Source organism: Coptis chinensis, chromosome 6, assembly GCF_015680905.1.
Source record: "Coptis chinensis isolate HL-2020 chromosome 6, ASM1568090v1, whole genome shotgun sequence".
Lineage (NCBI taxonomy): Eukaryota > Viridiplantae > Streptophyta > Magnoliopsida > Ranunculales > Ranunculaceae > Coptis > Coptis chinensis.
In genome coordinates, this window is record NC_141461.1 from 67,871,595 (window position 1) to 67,893,010 (window position 21,416).

Consider the following 21,416-nt stretch of genomic DNA (forward strand, 5'->3'; position numbering starts at 1 on the left):
GCAACCTCCTCCTCCTCCTTCGCCTCATCATATCATTATGCTCATCTCTTACTATTTCCATGTAGTCATCTTCAGCGGAAGTACCATAAGACAAACTATTACTACTAGTTCCTCCCCATAACCTTTGGTTAAATGCAATTCTTTCTTCTCTAGACATTTTTTCTATTTTTAGCTTGGTTGTGGGGAAAAAGATGGCTGTTTGTTTGTTTGATCTAAAAGAAAGAAGAGTAAAATGAAATATGAAAGGTAAGGTCACATGTGATAGTTAGATTTTGGTCCACTCTCCAATTGACAACACATTTTATCAGATTTTTGTTCACTCTCCAAGTGACAACACAATCTATCCAAATGTCTATTCAAATGTACCTTCAATAATTCCAAAGGTATCTATGGGCCACCATTAATAATGCCTATGTATTGAATGAAGAAGAGGTGCAGTGGCATGGACCTATAAACCAAGCGGGATGTTACATTTCGTCTCGGTCTAAAAATCCCAGACGGGATGTTGCATCCCGTCTCGGTCTACACCATACACTATTCCTGTCAGAACCAAATCTGAAAAAATGAGTGATATTTCTGAAAAATTTCCTGTCAGAACCAAGACATAGGAAATGAGTGAAATGCAATTTATATTTCCTGTCAGAACCAAGCCTAAAAAATGAGTGAAATGCAACTTATAATTCCTTCCTTAAAACATTATATAGTATACTTTGGAAACATACTAACTTATAATTCCTGAATTTTTTTTGCCATAACCTCATTTGTTTTATTAACATATTCATATCCAAAATCTGCTAATATACTTTGGAAATAATAAAAAAGACAAACAACAATCCTGAAGACACCCAAGTCTAATACAGAAACTCGGTAAAAAAACTAACTTATAATTCCTGAATTTTTTTTGCCATAACCTCCTTTGTTTAATGACATTAATATCCAAAGCTCATCAAAGAAAAACCTGATAATAAAAATAAGTCGTTACAAACAACAATCCTAAATGCCATATTACAAGTAATGGTGCACAGTTATTACAAACTAGAAAAAAATATCTACTGAGACCTCCTCCCCCTACGAGAAGGCTCGGTCGAAGAGCTCTCCCCCTACGTCGTTGTCGCCACTCTGGTTGAGGTTGAGCTTGAGGTGTGTCACTTGCAGCATTCTCCAACTCTTGCACACGTCTCTGAAACTGCAAAGTTCGATTTCACTCTTTTTGTAAGATTTCAAAACTTTGACGAGATGACTCCATGAACAACGCACACATGGCATAACTGAGAGAGCTGTAGTTAAGGAGCTCCGACCTTACTTCATCCTGTTTAACAAAACAAATGCATGTTACATATTATAGTGAATAATAATAACAAATCATGAATAAATTTAAATCATACTAACCATGGCTAACTGCTCAAACTGTTTTGACAAATCTGTGACCAATACGACATTTGCTGGTGGAATAGGTATGCTCATCTCTTGCCCCTGAGAAGTAATCATGCTCCAATGCCAAATGTTAAACTCATCAAATATCTGTGGAGTTCTTTGCGGCATCTCAATATCATGAAATACCCTGGGCTGTGAATGTGGCAACTCCACTCCTTCTGAGAAATAAATGTCATGCCTCAATGCTTCGAAAGTAACCCCTTCAAAATTGGTGCCCCGGTATAACGCACCTAGCAAGAGACCTCGACCAACCTTATTCCAATACAAGTCATAGTCTCCCGTAAAAATAAAAGCTAATGCATCTAACCAATCATTTGGGTTTGCTCTATAGTGTGAAAGAGTTACAGGAAGAATATCAGAGGTTGTCATATCTATGGGTGGCGGGTAAGGTATAACAATCTCTCCAGATACTTGACGCCAACATATGTCCTCAAGGTACCATGCAGTTACTGATCATATAAGTATCATTCGCCGCTGAGAAAGAAACCTTGCTCTATGACACATATAGGATAGTCTACGGTACTCAGTGTTCTCTGGAACATCTGGAATATCTGCATAAGGGGTTTGAAATATGAATGACTCGGCCCAGGGTTGCCACTCAATTCGAGTAGCTCTAAAAACTCAATCTGTTGACGAGTGTTATGAATATTATGCGATAGATCCCCATACCCCCTCTGCCTACAATGAAGCCCCCATGCTTGAATAGGTGGAATCATGTCATGAGTCTCATTCTCTTCGAACCTCTTCAACACAGGATGCATCACACGAAAATGTTCGTACCACCAATACTAAATCAATAAATAAAATACAATATATATATATATATATATATATAAATATATATAAATATAATATATATATATATATATATATATATATATATATATATATATATATATCAACATGTCAACATTAATAATTAGATAAATAAATGAAATGAAACAATAACTTAATAAATAAGACTTACCAGTGTAATCCAAACAAAGCCGCACAAATTGTCTTTAGTGGCTTTCATCTCAACTGCGAGGTCTAGCCAGCGGTAAAGGTATGCCAAGATGGATTGACCCCAGTCATAATCCCACATCCTCTCTACGTTTGAGACAACAACCATCCACCCGATACGTAAAAAACTATCAGCGTATCCGAATATTACTGCACCAACAAAGTAGAAGAGGAAGGCACGTACATATTCTTGGATCGACTCCTCACCAATACGATAGTCTTTCGGCTTCTCCTTTAGCCTATTCAAGTATCTCGAGGTAAACCAACTCATATTTATAGCTCCTCCCTTAAACTGCTCAGCCGATAATCTCAAGAACCCGTCTTCCTTATCATCTTCTACCAAATCAAAACCCTTAAAGAAACTCATTGCCATAGTAAAAACCTCCAAATTTTCATCAAAAGGAACAACATCTCCATAACCAATTAGGATACCCGTGAGCATTGTGAAATCAAGAGGGGTAATCCCAAGCTCACCCCATGGGAAATGGAATGTGTGGGTAGATTTCCACCACCACTCAACTATCCCAAACAACAATGCTTGATCATTTTGTCTCAAATTAGAATTCAAAAAGTTTCCAAATGGTGTGGCGGCTATAATGTTGGTAACCGTGACAAAATTAGGACCCGTTATTTATTTCAAACAATGCCACCACGACACAGCATTTGAAAGTGCACAACGCACTTTCCATAGGTGTACTTCTTACATTCATATTACACGCAATACAACAAACTATTCAATACGATATAATTTCAACTCAATTTTTTTTAACACAATGCAACAAATTCAAACTAATTACACAACAACAAACTTGATATAAACTAACATAAAAAATAATAGTTAACATAAAAAAAAAATCTAAAACTTACTTGAGACTCCGCCACTCGATTTGCTAGGTGTCGGACCGATGTTGACGCTAATGGTAGGTGTTCCTCGATTTCACAACGCGGTGGAAAATTAAACCCAAGTTCAATTTTGTCATCCACTCCCACATTTTGCGTTCTTGACGACAATCCTTTTTGCCCATTTTTTTTTGGATATTTTAAAACTTCAAAACCATCTACTACGCTCTTCTTGTGGTGAGGTTAATTGGTGGGGAATCATTGGGGGGTGGAGAAGTCATTGGGAATTGAAGAAATTGAAAAAAAGTTGGTAATAACGGTAAAAAAATCGCAATGGAGGCTGAAAAGAAAGTGAAAATGGAGCATGTTCGCGTCTGTGATATTAGACTCACCAGACGGTATGTTACATTCCGTCTCGTTATAAAATACCAGACGGGATGTTACATTCCGTCTCAATCAAAAAGCCTCCAGACGAAATCCAACATCCCGTCCGAGATTTTTTTTTCCACCTTTATATTGCACAGCTTCATCTTGCTTTTCACTGTTTTGGTGAAAAGAGGGGAATAAGTGCCTAAGTGGAGGTGATAAGGGGGGATTATTTTGACTTGTATTGGGAATGCTCTTAGGAGCCCATATAGCACCCAATTGGACTTGCTCTTAGAACATTCTAAGGCCCAACACATTGTTAGCCCCGTGGTTGTATTCCATTAGTTAACATTACGTAACGTGGAGTGGTCACGATGGAAGTGTTGAGCGAGTACCCGTATACTGGCATATTCTCTATCGGGAATAAAATGGGTGAAAATAACAAACCTCACCCCACCTAATACTAATCTAACCACGGTTAAGAAGCACCACACAATAATTGTGGTATATAAAAAAGCTGGGGGTCAACAGAATTCGCTAGGGTTTGAAAGAAAACAAAGATAAGGCCTTTTCAGAAACCATAATAATAATAAATTTATATTAGATCTCTTCGAATCAGAAAAAAAAAAAAAGGGTCGATCGATCGAAATAGAATACAAGTAAAAATGGAGATGGAGTGTCCGACTGAGTTTCCAAATATTCATTACAATTTGGTGGATCGACGTCCTCGTAAGAGGCCCAGATTAGCTGCTTGGGATGTTCTTCCGATTACTCAACAACAACAACAACAACAACAACAACCCCCAAAGGTAGTCACTTTTTTATATTTAAAACTTTCTATATCGTTTTTTTTTTTATGATAGATCTGGTGAGTTTTCTAGCTATTGTATTAGATGGGTAAAAAAGATTAGATCTTTATTGATTTTATATTAAATTTTGACTGTTTGATGATTTTATATATGTAATTTGAACTGGTTCTTTATATTTCTTGTTGATCTTGGATTGATTAATATAGTATCTAAAGAGAATGTCGCAAAGATTTATTTTTTTGATAAAATATACTCTAAAACATATTTTTCCTTTGATGTGGATGTAGTTCTTTTATTCTAATATTGTTGATGTAGATCCATGGTTTATTTTTGTCATCTTGTAAAAGCTTTCTGTTTTCCAAAGAACTTATACTTTTTTTCGTTATCTGAGTAAATAAGCGTACTGTAGATGCTAAAGTTTGTATTTTGTGTGAAGAAAAAGTGGTTTTCTAGTGCGTAGTTTCATTGTTGTATGCTTTTGCTTCTGTTATTAAAACATCTAATTTGTTGTTGTTGTTGTTGATGATGATGTTATATGATTTAAATGATCCGTTGATATTGGTCCTTAACTGTGCGATATGGTTTAAGGGCTGGGAGAAATAATATTTTAACTGTTGAGTGTAAATGAATGGATGCCAATGTGTAGGCTCAGCTAGGGGTGTTATGTGGGCAAGACTTTGGAAATGTGACAAGTTATGCACCCTCCTCAGACCATACTAGCTCTTTATTTGTAAAGGGAGTTGCTCGAAATGGTTCTCCCCCGTGGCGAAGTGATGACAAGGATGGACATTACATGTTTGCTATTGGAGATAATTTGACTTCTCGCTGTAATTACACTTGACACATTTGATGAAATATTTACATTGTTTTGTATTTTAGGAGTTTGAGGCAGTTAGACAGTAGTTTATTGCTTTACACTTGTGCCATTCGTTATCTTATTTTTGTTGCATCTTTTTTTGCAGATAAGATCCACAGCAAAATGGGTGAAGGTCAGTTACCTAATCTCTCTCCTAGTTCGTTGTGCACTATTAATGTTATTTTTTCGTAGGGATTCAGGGATATCCTATTATCATGGGGTTTTGGTGCATAATGTGTAAATGAGATAGTTGGTGAAGTTATTCTCAGCTACAGTATTATTTCATAAAGGAGATGTTTTCTGCAAGTTATTGAACATACTGCTTTCACCACCCTTTAGGTACCTTTGGGCAAGTTCTAGAATGCTGGGATAGGGAGAGAAAAGAAATGGTTGCCATTAAAATTGTTCGTGGTATCAAAAAATACCGTGAGGCTGCAATGATAGAAATCGATGTGCTTCAAAAGGTTGCAAAGAATGATAAAAGTGGGACACGGTGAGTTTTTGCTGCACATAACATCGGTTACTTTTATGGTTTTATTTTTTGCTCATACCCCAACAGTTTTAGCTGTCTTTTTTCTTGCTTTTCTACAAATTTGTTAAGTTGGTTGTTCTTTGCAGTTGTGTGCAAATACGGAACTGGTTTGACTATCGTAACCATATCTGTATTGTAAGTATATGATTGATTTGTGATAGATTGATTTCCCCAACCTCATAAATGTATTGGGGGTTAAAACTTGTGAGTGGATTTAAATGGTTTCAACAGGTATTTGAGAAGCTAGGACCGAGCTTATACGATTTTCTACGGAAAAACAATTATCGCTCTTTTCCCATTGATCTAGTACGCGCGCTTGGAAGACAACTGTTGGAATGTATAGAATGTGTGTAGTAATTCATCACTTCTGCCATTTTTTTTTTTTTATCTTTTTCTCCCGAGTCTCGCTCCTAAACTGTAGGGAATACCAGTATTTTCCTTGCCTGTGATTTAGTGTTTTTCTGTTGACTACCCTTTATACGGGACCATCTCATCTAGGAGAACCAACTTTTTTTTCATAATAAAATCTGAACAAATTCTGTTGTAGCAGTCAGGATTTGTTTAGCAACTGACCATTTGTATTTGATGTGCTATGTTTCCAGTTATGCATGAATTGCGTCTCATTCATACTGATTTGAAGCCAGAGAACATACTTCTTGTTTCACCTGAATATGTAAAAATACCGGACTACAAGGTCTATTCTTTATATTTGCTATATATATATGCTTTTAGAGTAATACTGGTGTTGGAATGTGCTGCTCTAAAATGTTTTTGTGCTGCAGGTTTCACCTCGTTCACCAAAGGATGGAGCCTACTTCAAGAGATTGCCTAAATCAAGTGCTATTAAGGTCATAGACTTTGGCAGCACAACATATGAGCATCAGGATCATAGTTATATTGTATCTACTCGTCATTATCGGGCTCCTGAGGTTATTCTTGGTATGTTACTGTTTCCTGTTTTGTTGTTTTATTCTGATTATTATCCCTACTCTCTGGCTTGATGGACAAGAATAAGAAGCTTTCAGTGATTAACTTCTCTATTTCTACCACCAGGCCTTGGATGGAGTTATCCATGTGACGTATGGAGTATTGGCTGCATCTTGGTTGAGCTTTGTTCGGTATGATTAACTGCTTGCTTATCCTTGATATTGTTTATATGGGTGTAAATTTATGTTTTTTAATCCCTTTTCTTAGGGGGAAGCACTTTTCCAGACTCATGAAAACTTAGAGCACCTCGCAATGATGGAAAGAGTTCTAGGCCCATTGCCACAGCATATGTTGAAGAGAGTAGAGTAAGTATCTACACCAATTCACAGAATGTCCTAGTTATCTACACCCATTTGCAGCACGTCCTAGTTATTTTGCTGGATTGTTTCCCTTACATGGTTTTGTTTGTTTCAGTCGCCATGCTGAGAAATATGTCAGAAGGTGCAGACTGGACTGGCCAGAAGGTGCTACTTCCAGGGAGAGCATCAAAGCAGTCATGAAGTTGCCTAGGCTTCAAGTATGAATATTTACCTGTTGCTAAGTTGCCACATTGCTCCTCTATTTCTATGTGGCGGCAAGAACTAATTTTTAATTTGTTTAACATTGCTGTTTCAGAATCTTGTTATGCAGCATGTCGATCACTCAGGAGGGGATTTGATAAACCTTTTGCAAGGTCTCCTGAGGTACGATCCATCTGATAGGCTCACAGCACGAGAAGCTCTTAGACATCCATTCTTTACAAGAGATCAAAACAGGAGGTCATCATGAAAGATTGTACAAAGAAGTTACTTCGTTTGGTTTGTGATATTTTAGATGTAAGGGGAGTGGTGATGATGTCTCTTTTACCCCCAGAGAGTGTATAGAGAAATCCTTACGGCAGGCTGTGGCAATCTAGAAGTCTCTGGTTGAGCAAATGCCTTGTAATGATTGTCAATTTGTCAATGTATACGACCTGCTGGAAATCACCAATGTCCCGGTTTTTTTTGGTTGACCAGTTTTCTGTTTATGAGAAGTTGTTTTCTTGGTTTCTCCCTGTTGCAAATTTGGTTGCAAATTATGTTACAGATTTTAATGAAGGGGTAGTAAGCATAACAAGATGTTTAAAATGCCTCTGGAGTGATGTTAAGTTTCTGTTTCAGCCTTTGAAGTAGTGCCAATAACAACTTTGCAGAGATTTTCGAAGTGGTACCATAACAACCTTAGAGCAAGTCCAATAGGGAGCTGTTAAATTGGGTTTTTGATTACTTCCAAATTTAAGACATTTTAATTTAAGACATTTTTAGAAGTGTTATTGGAATGACATTTTTTTGTGGTTGGAGTGTTATATTTGTCTGAAGAGATTTTCAATTTAATATTCCCAAATAGTGAACAAATCTAAATAAATATATATCGAGTAGATTATCCAAAAACACTCAACCCACCCTAACGATCCACATGCTGTACACCGTCTGGCAGAACCCTCACCAACCTCGGTTAACCCATACTCAATTTTTTAGATTAAGAAAGAGAAGACTAAGTCGAAGAATATAGAGACTGGAGAGGTCATCATGGCAGCGGTTGGATTGGTAGTAGTGGTGGTATACGCATGGCGGTAGTGCAGAAAATTTCTTGTTTATATGAAAAAAAGATGTTGGGAGTATTATTTCCTCAATGGAAGAAAAGCATGTTGATTCTCAGTGTGTAGGGCAATATGTTGGTATGTATACTGCAAGTTGCATTATATGCTCACTTGAAGCTGCAAAAGGCAATCTAATGGCTGGTTACTGCTGACCGCCCTTTTTCAGCTGGTTAAATGAGCGTCAGTGTGTAGCTCCCACAGAGGGGACTGATTTAGGGGGATGGTTTATCGAAAAAAAAAAAAAAAACAACAACAACGGAGGGGACTGATTCTAACACTCCTCTTGATCGATTTACAACTTAACAAAAAATCAAAGAACTATTTTCCAAGGGTCTGATTCCCTAGCAGAACATAATTTCTTAGTTGGAAAATCCAAAATGTATAATGCTATTACAAAGTAATAAAGAATAATGACACTGCATAGGAAACATTTATCGTTTTGTTCTGCACCTGCGTGATACTAGAACCCCACTAGGTGGACCAGTGAGCACTATATTACATCGACCATGCAACCAATATGTGTAATGCAAGAAGCCCCCAAACTTTGATTTGGTTCTAAACAACCCTCTAACATAAAATGGCACCGTGTTTCTCTCTATCTGCTTCCTAAGTTTCTGGATGTCGTTCACTGGTATACGCACTTCACTTGAGATCATGTGGATATCAACTAACTTTGAATCTGTTATTGTTTGGGAGAAGGGAGCTATAGAAGTGGTGGATATGAGAGTCTTTCCGTAAAATAGATCAATCGTGATATAACTGAAGTCCACACCAACTTTCTTGTTTGGATTTGTAAAGTTTGCAAGAATTGTGATATCTGCATTTAAGAGAAGACCTGTGTCAAGGTAGGCAGCATTAAGGCCAGCATTCTGGATGTCGAACCTTGGGCTTTGCGGTCTAAAGACAAGGTATACTATGAGAATAGCTAGTCCTCCAAGAATGATCAGCACCCACAATATTGTACAAAAGATTGCTACAAACCAGGCACCAGGTTGAGCTCGGCGAGGTTCAGGGACTTTTAGACCCAGATGTTGGAGAGGTGGCCCATGTCGTTGCTGTGGCTGTTGTGGTTCTTGTTGGAAATTTTGGAACCGTTGTTGCTGACGTGGTGGTGCTAGTTGTGGTTCTTGTTGGAAGTCTTGGAACTGTTGTTGCTGACGTGCTGGTCCTAGTTGTGGTTGTTGTAGTTGTGATTCTTGTTGGAAGTCTTGGAACTGTTGTTGCTGACGTGGTGGTGGTAGTTGTGGTTGTTGTTGCTGCTGCTGCTGACGACGATGCTGTCTAGGTTGCTGATGCAGCTGGCCTGGGCGTTTTTGGCGAAAATGGGGATTGAACTCATCTTGTTTAGACATTGCGTTTGTTGATGTGTACTAGGAGACAAAGATGGAGAAACAAGAAGAGAATGGTTTGGATACCAACGCTAGCTAAGGTAACTAAGAAGAAGTGGAAGAAGAGGTAAAGAATGGAACATTGGATTTGTTCCGAGACTTAAGATTGCAAAACAAGTAATCTCATGATACCGATTCACGCCTGCAGTTATGTGTACACAGATTCTCAATATTGAGTTTCAACTTTCAACTGTTAATATGCCAATCCACTATATCGGAACAAATCGGCATATATATCGCAATATTCGGCATTTTACAGAACATTGAGTGTTTACTGTTTAGCTGAGAACTCACTTGTTACTCGTGTTGGGCACTTGGGCTGTTGTACGAGTAGAGGACTTGAAAATGTTCCCGGTAAGTTTATTTTCTGTGTGTGTGTGTGTTTCAGCTGTGATTATTAGGACAACAACATGGAATCATTGTAAGTTAAATACGAATTTGACTAAACCGGCCAGTCTGAATTTAATGTTGGGTGTGGGAGTACCAAGGTTTTTAAGCAAACAATGTTTGGCCATTTGTCTGACTACCTTTCAAGGAGAGGGCAGCTTTGGTTCAGTGTAAGAATGTAGTTGTCTCAATTTGGGCTGCTTCTTTTTTGTTTTGAATCTTACAAATACCTAAATCTTTGTCTATTGTTTTATACTAACTTTGATTAGATGAAGTCTTTATTGTATGGTTATGCTTTATTTAAGTAATAAGTGTTTGATTGCAGCCTAATTCTTTACTCGTTTCTCACTGTGTTGCGTGTTGTTTTATTTTGGGGAATATCAAATTTGATAAAGTTTCACTGAGAATAGATACAGATGCAATCTAAAGAAGAGAAGTTGTGTTGTTCTTCTGATCAAGAGATGGACAAGATTAGCTGGTTGCCAGACCCAATTCGAAGTCACATTGTTTCCTTCCTTCCAATGAAAGATGCAATCAGAAGCAAAATTCTTTCAAGACGATGGCGATATGTATGCTCTTCTCTTTCAAATTTGAAATTCGACCAAATTGAATTTGAAAAATCTAATAGTGAGATACGTGATTTTAGAGATTTCGTGGATGAGACACTTCTTTCACACGATGGTTCTGATATTCAAAGGTTCAGTCTCAAAATTAATCTTGATGATGCATATATATATGCCCGTCGTGTCAGTGCATGGATATCTTTCGCATTGCAACACAATGTGCAAATTTTAATACTTGGAAGCGTGGAATCATCAGCCTTACTTGAAAAGCTTCCTTGTTCCCTCTTTACATGCAACACCTTAAGGGTATTTTCTTTGGTTGGCATCCCTGGTCCTAAGTGGCCAACAATTACGAAATTTCCAGTGTTGAGATCTCTTAGAATTGGGTTTATTACGTCATTCGATGATGAAAATGTAATTGCCAAGCTCTTTTCAAGCTGTACCTTTCCTGTGCTTGAAGAGTTAACGGTGGATCATTGCATCTTTGAGAGTCTTGATACTCTCTCCATCTCTATATCTAGCCTCAAGTTCTTGTACCTACGCTGTGAGGATGACTATAATGTGAACCTGTCCAACCCAGCTCTTAGTCAAATTTTCTACTGCAGCTTTGTGCAACCAACTATTAGAATTGAGAATATAACACCCCGTGTTTTAATTATTTTATTTTTCTAATAATAATAATAATAAAGATAATAGATAAAATAATATAGGATAACTATCAGCTTAGGGATAAAAGTCCCGTAAGTAATGGATAAGTGTTGTCCTTGTTTTTCGGGGAGTTTTCTCACGTAGAGTTTTTGGGAAAAAAAAACAGCGAGAGTTTTAGAAAAAAATGGGAGTTTTAGTAAAGGAAGGAAAGGAAGATTTTTCCTGGTAGTTGGTTGATAGTCGGAGCGGTGAGTAGCTATTTTTGCTATTTCACCGAAGTTATAGTTTTCGTGTATCGGTGTATAGGTTTATGTTTTATATCTTTCATTATCCGGTTTTATTCGCCGGCCGTGTTCGTGGTTGTTAAAACTTTAGTGAAATATCGAATTGTAATTTAACCGTTGAAGTTGGATTATTGGCGTCGTCAGCGAGCCCAAAATAAGGGAATGGTCTGCCGCATCGCCTTTCTTTTTTTGAACTTTTTCTATTGCGGTGGTTTTGAATTGGTGGTGATTTGTTGGGATGGGTTTGTAGGTGAGGGCGCTTTGGAGATCGGGGTTTGTTGGAAGTTCTGGAGAGGAGCATCAATGGTGCACGCAGGGCCCCTCTAGTAAATTGATTTTAACCATGTTTTTGATTGTTTTGTTGATTCTTTTGTTGGATTGTGGTTGGATTAAGGGTAGTTATTGGTTGTGTGTGTGGTGCTGTCGAGTGGAGCTTGAAGAACCATTAATGGTGGCCGAAATTTATGTCCAGATCTAGCTTTGGGAAAGTTTAGATTTAAGGAATTGAGGTTTATGCCTTAATTAAAGTTATAGGATTTTTGTTTATGAGTCAAACCGATGTGATGAAGTTGGAGGAGGAGGAGAGCTTGTGGTGGTCGGTTTTGGATGGCTAGAGGAAGAGAATTGGGGAAGAAGGTGAACTGTTGGCCGGCTGGGCCTGGGGCTTGGGCTTGAGGCTTGGGCCCGGTTTTGTCTTAAGTTTTGGGCCATTTTTAGATTAAGTTGGTTGGGCCAAAAACTAACTAGTTTTCTTGGGCCAGTTTCATTAATGTGTTGGGCCAGTTTTGATTAAGTGTTGGGCCATTTTCAGTTTAGTTTTTGGGCCGAACCCATTTGTGTTTTGGACAAGTTTAATTAAGTTTTGTTTGGGCCTTTTCCAATTAGTTTTCTTTGGGCGGTTTCTAATTTATGAAATTTCGGTCCTTATGTCTCCAATTGGGTAAAAGGTGGAATAAATAAGTTGGTTTTAGACTTTCGGGTCTAAGGTTTGGGCTTGGCTAGCGTCCAGAACCATTATCTTAGTCGAAATGAGCCATGCACTTTTGACCTTAGCCATGAACCATGACTATGACCACGAACCATTGAATATGGAAACGCAGTTTGACTTTGACAATGACGTGTTGACTTTGACAATGAGGTGTTGACTTTGACCAGAGTTGATTGTTGACCAGGGTTGACTTTGACCAGTTGACCCAATTTGACCTTTTAACTCGGATTATGATTCGGTCTATTAGGATAGGTCTAGGGCAATTAGCATGCTTGGCTTTAGGCTAAGACCTTTCTATATATACATGTGTACGTGTATTAACTACTATGTGATTTTGCAGTATTTTATGATATGCAACGTTATGACACTTATACATCCATGAAATTAATAACGCGTAAACCAAAAATACATGAATCAAGATACTCTTTCGTTCTCTGAAATAATATATGCAATAAAGTTCATAATCGTAAACAAATTTACCGCGACTATTTTAGAACTTTTCACGCCTCAAGTTTTGGAATTGAGTTTTACGATTGATGTCATATGTTAGGTGGACATTTATTGAATGTGCCATAAATGACCCGTTAAGCGTTATATAGGGGTATTCATTGAATGTGCCATGAATGACCCGGGTATTCATTGAATGTGCCATGAATGACTAGATTGTTTGGACTACCCTAGAGAGGAACTAAGGTATTAGCGCTTCTGGAGTTAGTTGTATTCCTTGAGTGTACGAGAATGTAAGGTTGGGTATTCCTTGAATGTGGCGGGAATGACCTAAGGTACATAGGTTGTGAAATATGTGTATAAGAAAAGTAATTGATTAATTAATAAGAGAAATTAATTTGATTGTGCGAGTGTGCTTGGGTTTACTTTTGAATACCTATAGGATATCGACAAATGTTAGAAGTTCTAACTTTCTTTTGCAGGAGGGTAGGACTTAATAACATTTTGTGCAGGGACGCGGTCCTATTCTTATACAGCAGTGGATATCGGTAAGTTTTAATGCAATGTTTTAGATATTAAAACGAGTGATTTGAATGAGTTAAGATAATAGAAGTTTTGCTTGGGAAGAAACTATGCGGTTGAAATGACGGAAACTACTGCCTTCCAAGCCGAGAATGATTAAGTTATGGGAAAATATAAAGTGATTGTTTGGATAATTAAAGTATGATAATGTTTATATGTGGTTAGTCTACTCATACCAGCAAATTCAATTTTGCTGACCCATGTTTGTTTTGTTTTGGCAACGTGGGTATGTTCTTGGGAATATAGGTGGAAGGCAGTGGAACCGCGGCGTGTGATTTGGATTCTTGCCTGGAGCAGTCTGGGAGTTTAGTTTATTAGGCCTGATATTTTGAAATTATGTAATAACGTAGTTTTCTTTTCATATGACATGAGAATCCGATGTTGAAGACATGTTATTCTTAGAGTGGTTTGATATTTTATTGGGATGGAAGAAAGTCTTTTAATAAAGTGATGGTTGAGGAATTTTGGAGACTTTTGTTGTTAAGATTCTTTATGATGTGGGTTTTAGGTTTTGACACGTCTTGTATCCACCCCATCATAGCCTGGGTTTTTAGACAATTGAACCAAGTGATGTTTGAGATATTTATATTTCAAATATTCATTTATTTTAATTATTTAGAAAATCGGGCTGTGACAGAGAACCTTTTGTTTCTTAATGATGCTAGTTTTTACTTGGATGTGGATTCTTATTCAGATTACACAGCCAGAAGTTCATTTGATGACACTTAAAGTATGATTCTGATGGGGCTGCGCAATGTGGAGACACTAGCGCTAGGGAGGGGCGTTATTGAGGTAAGTGTTATTCTTATGATGTAACACATAAAACACTTATTGTTACAGAGTAAGCAACACATTACACTTACACCTGCTATATGTGTTTAGGATCTTGCCAGGGATCGAGATTTGCTAGTACATTTACCCCCCTCATATTGGATCCTAAAAGAATTGAATTTTGAGATGTTTCCTACTAGAAACCATTATCAAGTGCTTATTTTATTATTAAGGCATTCTCCCAACCTGGAAACTCTGGAAGTAGCTGTTTATGACGAGGTACTGGAACGATTTGCTAGTTATGTTTCCAACATTAAATACATTTGAAGAATTGTTATTGTTTATTTAACTCAGTGAACTTTTACTCCCGACAGCAAAAATAGGCTAAACGTGATAAACATGGAAGAATATTGGCAGGTGAATGAGTTGACCGCAGGAGATACTTTCAAACTATTTAGGCTAAGTCCAATGGTGCGGCAAAACACCAAATTTCACGTAAAATGTGATCCAATGGTACGTTAAAATGTTATACCGCCAACGCTATCTTTATAAATTTTTCTATTTATGCAGTCAATTTTAACGTTATAGTGTATGCTATGTACGCCATAGCCAGTGGCGGCCAGCAAAAAAAATCCAAATAATTTCGCCGACGCTTACAGCCGATTGGCGGTTAGAAATTTGATTTAATTCAATTAATAACCTACACGCCACTCCCAATGGCGGTTAGAATTCAATTATTATTTTCCACCCGCCACTCCCAATAGCTGTTAGAATTGATTCCTATTTTTTTGTTTTTTTAATAATTTAATTTATGCAATTACCATTCTATCCTACCCTTTTAAATAATAAAAGTGGATATTATTGCTACACGCCAGTATCACTGGCGGATGAAAAACCAAACTATTGGGTTTGATTTCGCTATCCCAACAACCAAACTATTGGGTTTGGTATCCACGGTATCCACTGTGCTATTGTGGTTTGGTGTTTTGCTGCACCAAACCATTGGACTTAGCATTAGGAAAGTTGAATTCGTGGAATTTCAAGGGCATCAGGTTGAACTTGAGATTGTGAGATATTTGCTCGAGCGTGCCAGCATCTTGGATAAGATGTATATCAACTTAGATTTAAAAGATAATGCAGAGAAGGTGGCAATGATTAGAGAGGAAGTGTCATCATTCATTAAAGTTTCTTCCTGTGCAATTATTTTTACATGAGGCTGTCCAAATTATCTGGAGATGTAAACTTTTGACATTTGCTAATAGCCGTTATGTATTTCTCCATGTGCAGAAGATATTTGTACCGTTATACCATCAGGTTAAATACAACTTGCAAGCAAGAGAATAACTTCTATTGTTTCGTTGTTCCCATCACTTTACAGTTTACACCATCGACTAATATCATAACAGACAAAAAAAGAAGTTATTTGACTTTACCTAATAATGCTATTCCTAATAAGGTTCAAGTTTTTGTTTGGAAATTGTGGCAACAAGTAATTTCAATTGTTCGTCCCCTTCTACAGAAGGACCGAGTCATCTTTTTGTTGCACCGGCTTTTGTTATTCAATTTCAATGTGATCGTGCAGGGTTCACGAATTTGAGAGTCTAATTCTCTGTTTTAGGGGGCTGCCTAACAGCCTAAACCCCCTCCCCGGTGGAGGTTTTTCCAAAAAAGAAGAAAAAAGAAAATAAAAGCAGTGTCAGAAGTAATATGCGCCAAATTTATAATCTGGAATCAGGTGGAGTTCCCGTGTAAGGAAGAGTAATGGATTGCTACGAACATGACGATATGATAGCTCTTACAGTCTCACTAATGGATTTACCAACACCTCTTCTTCAATGGTTGAACTAGGAAAAATTAATAACAACCAACACTACTCCATCATCCCTTCACAATCGGTGTTCTTTTCGTGTTCTCTATCTTCACGCTGCTCAGACTTATCAATGGAGTTTGGACCAAAACAATGAACCTGCCGCCCTTCTCCACCCAAGGTTCCAATTGTTGGAAACCTTCATCAGCTAGGAACTCTAATTCACCAATCTCTTCATGGCCGCTCTATACACTGTACGGGCCAATAATTTTGTTGCACTTGGGACGAGCACTATACAGTAGGAATCCTTCGCGGAAAAAACACAAGACACAAAGGCTGCGGTTGTTTTCAATACTGGAGACTAGGGCGCGTGGTTCAAAAGAAACCTTTGTGTTGAACGGAAATTAGTAGTACATTGTTGGGTGAATAGTGAAGCCTGATGTAAGCCAAATATTTTTTTTTTATAGGCAATCAAGTGTTCTGTATATGTATTTAATTTTAGTTTAACTAAACTGTTTTTGGATGTATAATAGTTAAGTTATATTAATTTTTGGATAAACGGCAATACTCTTTGTTCAACTCCTTGAAAGGAAAAAAAAAATCATTGCAGAGGACATTGTATGTACCAGTGTACTCATACCCCTACGAACGACTATCATTGGGTACTACTATAAGAGCCGCTCACTAATGAGGCATGCTTGCTTGCCCGCTACTGTGGCATTCCCTCTTGCCTACTAGTGAGGCGTGCTTATTTGCTCGCTACTGTGGCATTCCCACTTACATATTAGTGGCGTGTTTGCTTGCCCACTACTGTGACATTCCCGCTTGCCTACTAGTGAGGCGTGCTTGCTCGCCCGCTACTGTGACATTCCCGCTTGTCTACTAGTGTTGCATTCTGGCATGCCTTTTATTGGAGGAATGATACTACCTACTAATATAGCACCCAAGTTATATATAGCAGGTCCGGAGATATGTTAAAGGACTTTTTCCATATAAAACTTTTGGAAAGATTTCGTACAAAGAGGGAAATATTTCATCAAATAAGGAAATGGTATCTTAGCTAATAAGAAGCCTAACATATTCATTTTCCTATAAATACCCAACAATCATTTCAAACAAAGAACTACACACATGGATACTTGATTATGGAAAACACTTTGGATATGTAGGCAACCACCTGGTTCAGTCTCTTCTCCACCACAATCAACACCCCTTACAACTTCATTAGTGTATTTAGGTGAATCATTGCCCAAACAGATATATTGCAATCAATAATGTTATTTTGATGTACGTTTCATTTCTCCTCTCCCTGTTGCAACCGACCATTTTAGTGCAGAAGCACACATTGGGTGATTGAAACCATCCTCTTACTCTAATCAAACCAGCACTTGAAAGAGAACATGTTCAAATGGGAGTATGGGACTTTAGACTCTTTGACCTTACGATGCATGAGTCCAATGGTCTCTGCTTAATAGGTAGTGCAACTTGGAATTTAACTTGACCTGATAACTTCTGGGTAATTTATACGTATTGCAGCAGAAGAAAAATGGCAGAAATTAGATGTTGATGATTATAGAATCAAACAAGTTTTTAATACAAAGGTGTGTACTTTGAAGTCAAATGATTCAATGATGTTTATGTTACTTTATACTAGGAGAGTCATATAGTTGTTAGCTGGTTAGGTTAAGGAGATGAGGTGAAGAAGAAGAATGATGGAGGCACAAGAAGAAGGTAGGGTTTTGAGTTGATATTCTCTACCTATCGGTTCATATATTTATACTAAACTTATCTTGGGTGATAAGTTTCTCTTGTACACCAAAATAGAAACTACTAAAGATGTGTCCACACTTATAATAACATTGTGGGACTTTACATACTTCAGCACCTCCCTTCAAGCTAGAGCATAGATATCGCTCATGCCCAGCTTGTTACCAATATAATTCAAAACTGAACGAACCACTGGTTTGGTGAAGATATCAGCTAACTGATCTTGAGATGCCATATAAGGAGTACTTATTTCCTTTGTTTCAACCTTATGTCGAACATAATGACAATCTACTTCTATGTGCTTAGTTCGCTCATGAAATACTAGATTAGAGGCGATATGAATGGCTGCTTGATTGTCACAATGAAGTGGTATTGGTAGCTATACCTCAAAACCTAACTCATGTAGCAGATTACGAATCCACATTAACTCACCAGTTCCTTGAGCCATAGCTCTATACTCAAACTCTGCACTAGACTTTGACACAACTGTTTGCTTTTTACTCTTCCACGTCACCAAATTTCCACAAAAGAAGGTGTAGTGGTCATATTCGTGACATGAGAGGTTACTTGGGCCAGGTGGGACAAGTGTGGAATATTAAAGAGATGACATGCAGCAGCATATCGGGTCCGTAGAACCCTAAGGGCAGCAAACACTGAGGCGACACGTGGAGTGGCAGGGAATCGCTGGATGAAAGGGAGATCAACGAACCAGCTGGAGAGAGGAGAAAGTTATAAAAAGGGGTGGGAGGTAGAAAGTAGGGGAGAGAAAACCGCTAGGAAGAGAGAGAAAGAGAGAGAAAGAGAGAGAGAGACAAGTGAGTTTAGAGGGTGTAATCCAAGATAATACATTTGGCACCGTCTGTGGGGACCTTATCAATAGAAAATGACCACCGTAGAGAAAAAAGGAGTAGGAAGACCTAGGAAGGTAGCAGTTCAAGAGGTGGTAGAGGAAACAATGAGTGCTGAGATGGAAGGGATAGGGGAGGAAGAGGTATCAGGCGTGGCGGCAAGCACCACTAGATTTCTTCAAGATGAGATAGTTAGGCTGAGGAACGAGAATGACGAGCTAAGGAAAGAAAGGGAGACCACACAAGGGGAAACAGAAAAGGGGGATCCCTGAGGTAGTGAAGTGGAAGGGGAGAATGAGGAATACCCACCACCGGGTGCGGAACAAACGGCAGGCATCATGCTTGAGGTAGTTCAGGCGATGATAAAAAAAGATAGGAAAGTGAACCGCTCAGCAGAAAGAGTGAACCAAAGTGTAGCGCAGAAGGTGGTGGCGAATCTCAATCAGAACCCGCTGGCAAATTTGATATGGAACTCGGAGGTACCTAAGAGGTTCACCCAACCAAGGTTTGAGAGGTATGATGGGAAGGGAGACCCGACGGATCACTTTCATCACTTCCGACAACAGATGCTGTTGTGGCAGGAAAGTAGGTATGATGGACTCCGGTGCATGATGTTCCCTGACAGTCTTAAGGGGGGAGCATCGGGCTGGTATTACAGGTTGACATCGCGGAGCATTAATAGATTTGAGGAGCTGGAGCAGGCCTTCGTCGACCACTTCATACACTAGAAAAGGAGGGTGGTCGACATAGCGGCCCTCTTCAATATCAAGAAGAGGTCAGCGGAGTCACTGAGGGAGTTTTTATGTAGATTCAAGGAAGAGACGCTTAGAGTGGAAAATCTAGATGAACACACCACGGTCATAGCCTTCCAGCATGGGTTGAGGTCGGGAACTAGAGTCCACGAATCGTTGTCTAAAATCGAAATCACCACTTTACATGCTTTGTACCTTAAGGTGGAAAAGTACATACGATATGAAGTCATAATGCAGAGGAATGCAAGGGAACAGAAGAAAGCAGGGAAGGCAGTGCAGGCCGTAGACAGAGAGGACCGAAAGGATAAAGGTAGAACAGAGGAAATAGAAAGGGGATCATACAAAGGTGAGGCCCGCGGACTAGAGAGAACGGGGGATTGAGGCAGGAGGGACATCCGAGAGAGGAAGCCATATCGTGAAATAGAGCAAACTCCTCTTAACAAGCTGTTAGAGAAAATCTTGCCGCTAATTAAGGGACAACAATATTATGAGGGTCCGCGGAGTACACCAGGGAAGCTGGAGAGGAAACCATTTTGCGCATATCATATAATCAGGAACCATGCGACTAATGAATGTTATGCCTTGAAGTGGCTGGTGGAAAGAATGATTGAGAAGGGGATGCTTAGGGAGTTTGTCACTGAGGTTTGCCAAGCCGAGAGAGTGCCGGCTCCGGCTAGAATCTTAGGAACTATTAATGTCATTTTTAGTGGAGAAGCACTGGGGAGAAATGCACACAGAGACAAGGTAAGAAAGACAACAAGTTTACAGCAAGTCAATGAGGTGGTGAGTATACCGCGGCTAGTTGTTGGAACCGCGATGGGAGAGGAAAGCATAATGTTCACCCCGAAAGATCTAGAGTCAGTAATTTCACCGCATGAGGATGCGTTGGTGATCACTATAGCGATAGGTAAATTACCTGGTAAAGAGAGTGTTAATAGACTGCGACAATTCGGTGGATTTGTTGTTCAAAGGGGCCATGGAGGAAATAAATATCGATAGAGATCAGAGGAAAGCCCCATAAACAAACTTGTTTGGATTCAACGATAGCATGACTGAACCCAGGGGGGAGCTCGTGTTGCCAGTAACAGCGGGTCCGACGACTGTATTCACAAGATTTATGGTGGTGGACACCAATTCCCAATATAATGCAATCCTAGGGAGAAGATGGATACATGAGATGAAGGCGATCCCATCCACGTATTACCAGGTAATCCGCTTCTCCACCAATGGGGGAATGTATGAAATAAGGGGGGATCAAGTCCCAGTGCAAAATATCCATCAAGTGACTGTGAAGAATATGGTTCGAGGAACAAAATGGGAGAGTTCGGGGGCGAAAAAGGATCAGCATAGCAATTACAGGAGGTAGACATGACGACAGAATTCGAGTTGCCTCTGGGGCCGAAAACTTTGGATGAGATTGAGGTAGTGAACCTGGGAGTGGGAGATGAGGAGAAATTTACATTGGTGGGGTTGGACTTGCCAGATGGATGGAAGAACAAGCTGGTGCAGTTTTTGGCAGAGAATAAGGACATATTTGCGTGGGTGATCGAGGATATCACGGGGTTAGACCCAGACTTTGCTCGTCGCCACCTACATATGAATGTAGATGCAAAGCCTGTAAGGCAGAAAATGAGGAGCGTAAGACCGAAGTACGCTAAAGGGATTTGCGATGAGGTTATACGGTTGAAAGGTGCCGGGATAATAAGAGATGTTGAGTTCACAGAATGATTTTCCAATGTG

General features: G+C 38.9%; 3 protein-coding genes across 5 annotated transcripts; 2 read left to right on the forward strand and 1 right to left on the reverse strand.

Annotated features, from left to right (window-relative positions):
* Window positions 1–4,139: 4,139 nt before the first annotated feature.
* On the forward strand, window positions 4,140–7,854 carry LOC147494093 (LAMMER-type protein kinase AFC2). 3 transcript variants are annotated; one of them, XM_086566318.1, is made up of 12 exons: window positions 4,140–4,451; window positions 5,098–5,278; window positions 5,414–5,440; window positions 5,647–5,800; window positions 5,926–5,974; window positions 6,071–6,185; window positions 6,442–6,533; window positions 6,622–6,778; window positions 6,893–6,957; window positions 7,034–7,131; window positions 7,241–7,343; window positions 7,442–7,854. In XM_086566318.1, the coding sequence occupies exons 1-12, from the start codon at window positions 4,308–4,310 to the stop codon at window positions 7,592–7,594; spliced, it is 1,338 nt and encodes a 445-aa protein (XP_086422444.1). In that variant the 5' UTR covers window positions 4,140–4,307; the 3' UTR covers window positions 7,595–7,854. The 3 variants fall into 3 exon arrangements, with proteins under 3 accessions (XP_086422444.1, XP_086422446.1, XP_086422445.1); XM_086566320.1 differs by lacking the exon at window positions 5,098–5,278 and having other exon boundaries at window positions 4,167–4,451; XM_086566319.1 differs by lacking the exon at window positions 7,442–7,854 and having other exon boundaries at window positions 4,168–4,451; window positions 7,241–7,349.
* Window positions 7,855–8,145: 291 nt separating this feature from the next.
* LOC147494094 (NDR1/HIN1-like protein 13) lies at window positions 8,146–9,798 on the reverse strand. Its single transcript, XM_086566322.1, has one exon. It carries the CDS (start codon window positions 9,794–9,796, stop codon window positions 8,876–8,878), a length of 921 nt encoding a protein of 306 aa, XP_086422448.1. The 5' UTR covers window positions 9,797–9,798; the 3' UTR covers window positions 8,146–8,875.
* Window positions 9,799–10,152: 354 nt separating this feature from the next.
* LOC147494095 (F-box/LRR-repeat protein At3g59200-like) lies at window positions 10,153–15,762 on the forward strand. Its single transcript, XM_086568028.1, has 3 exons — window positions 10,153–10,186; window positions 10,630–11,430; window positions 15,378–15,762. Exons 1-3 carry the CDS (start codon window positions 10,178–10,180, stop codon window positions 15,714–15,716), a joined length of 1,149 nt encoding a protein of 382 aa, XP_086424154.1. The 5' UTR covers window positions 10,153–10,177; the 3' UTR covers window positions 15,717–15,762.
* The last annotated feature ends 5,654 nt before the right edge of the window (window positions 15,763–21,416 follow it).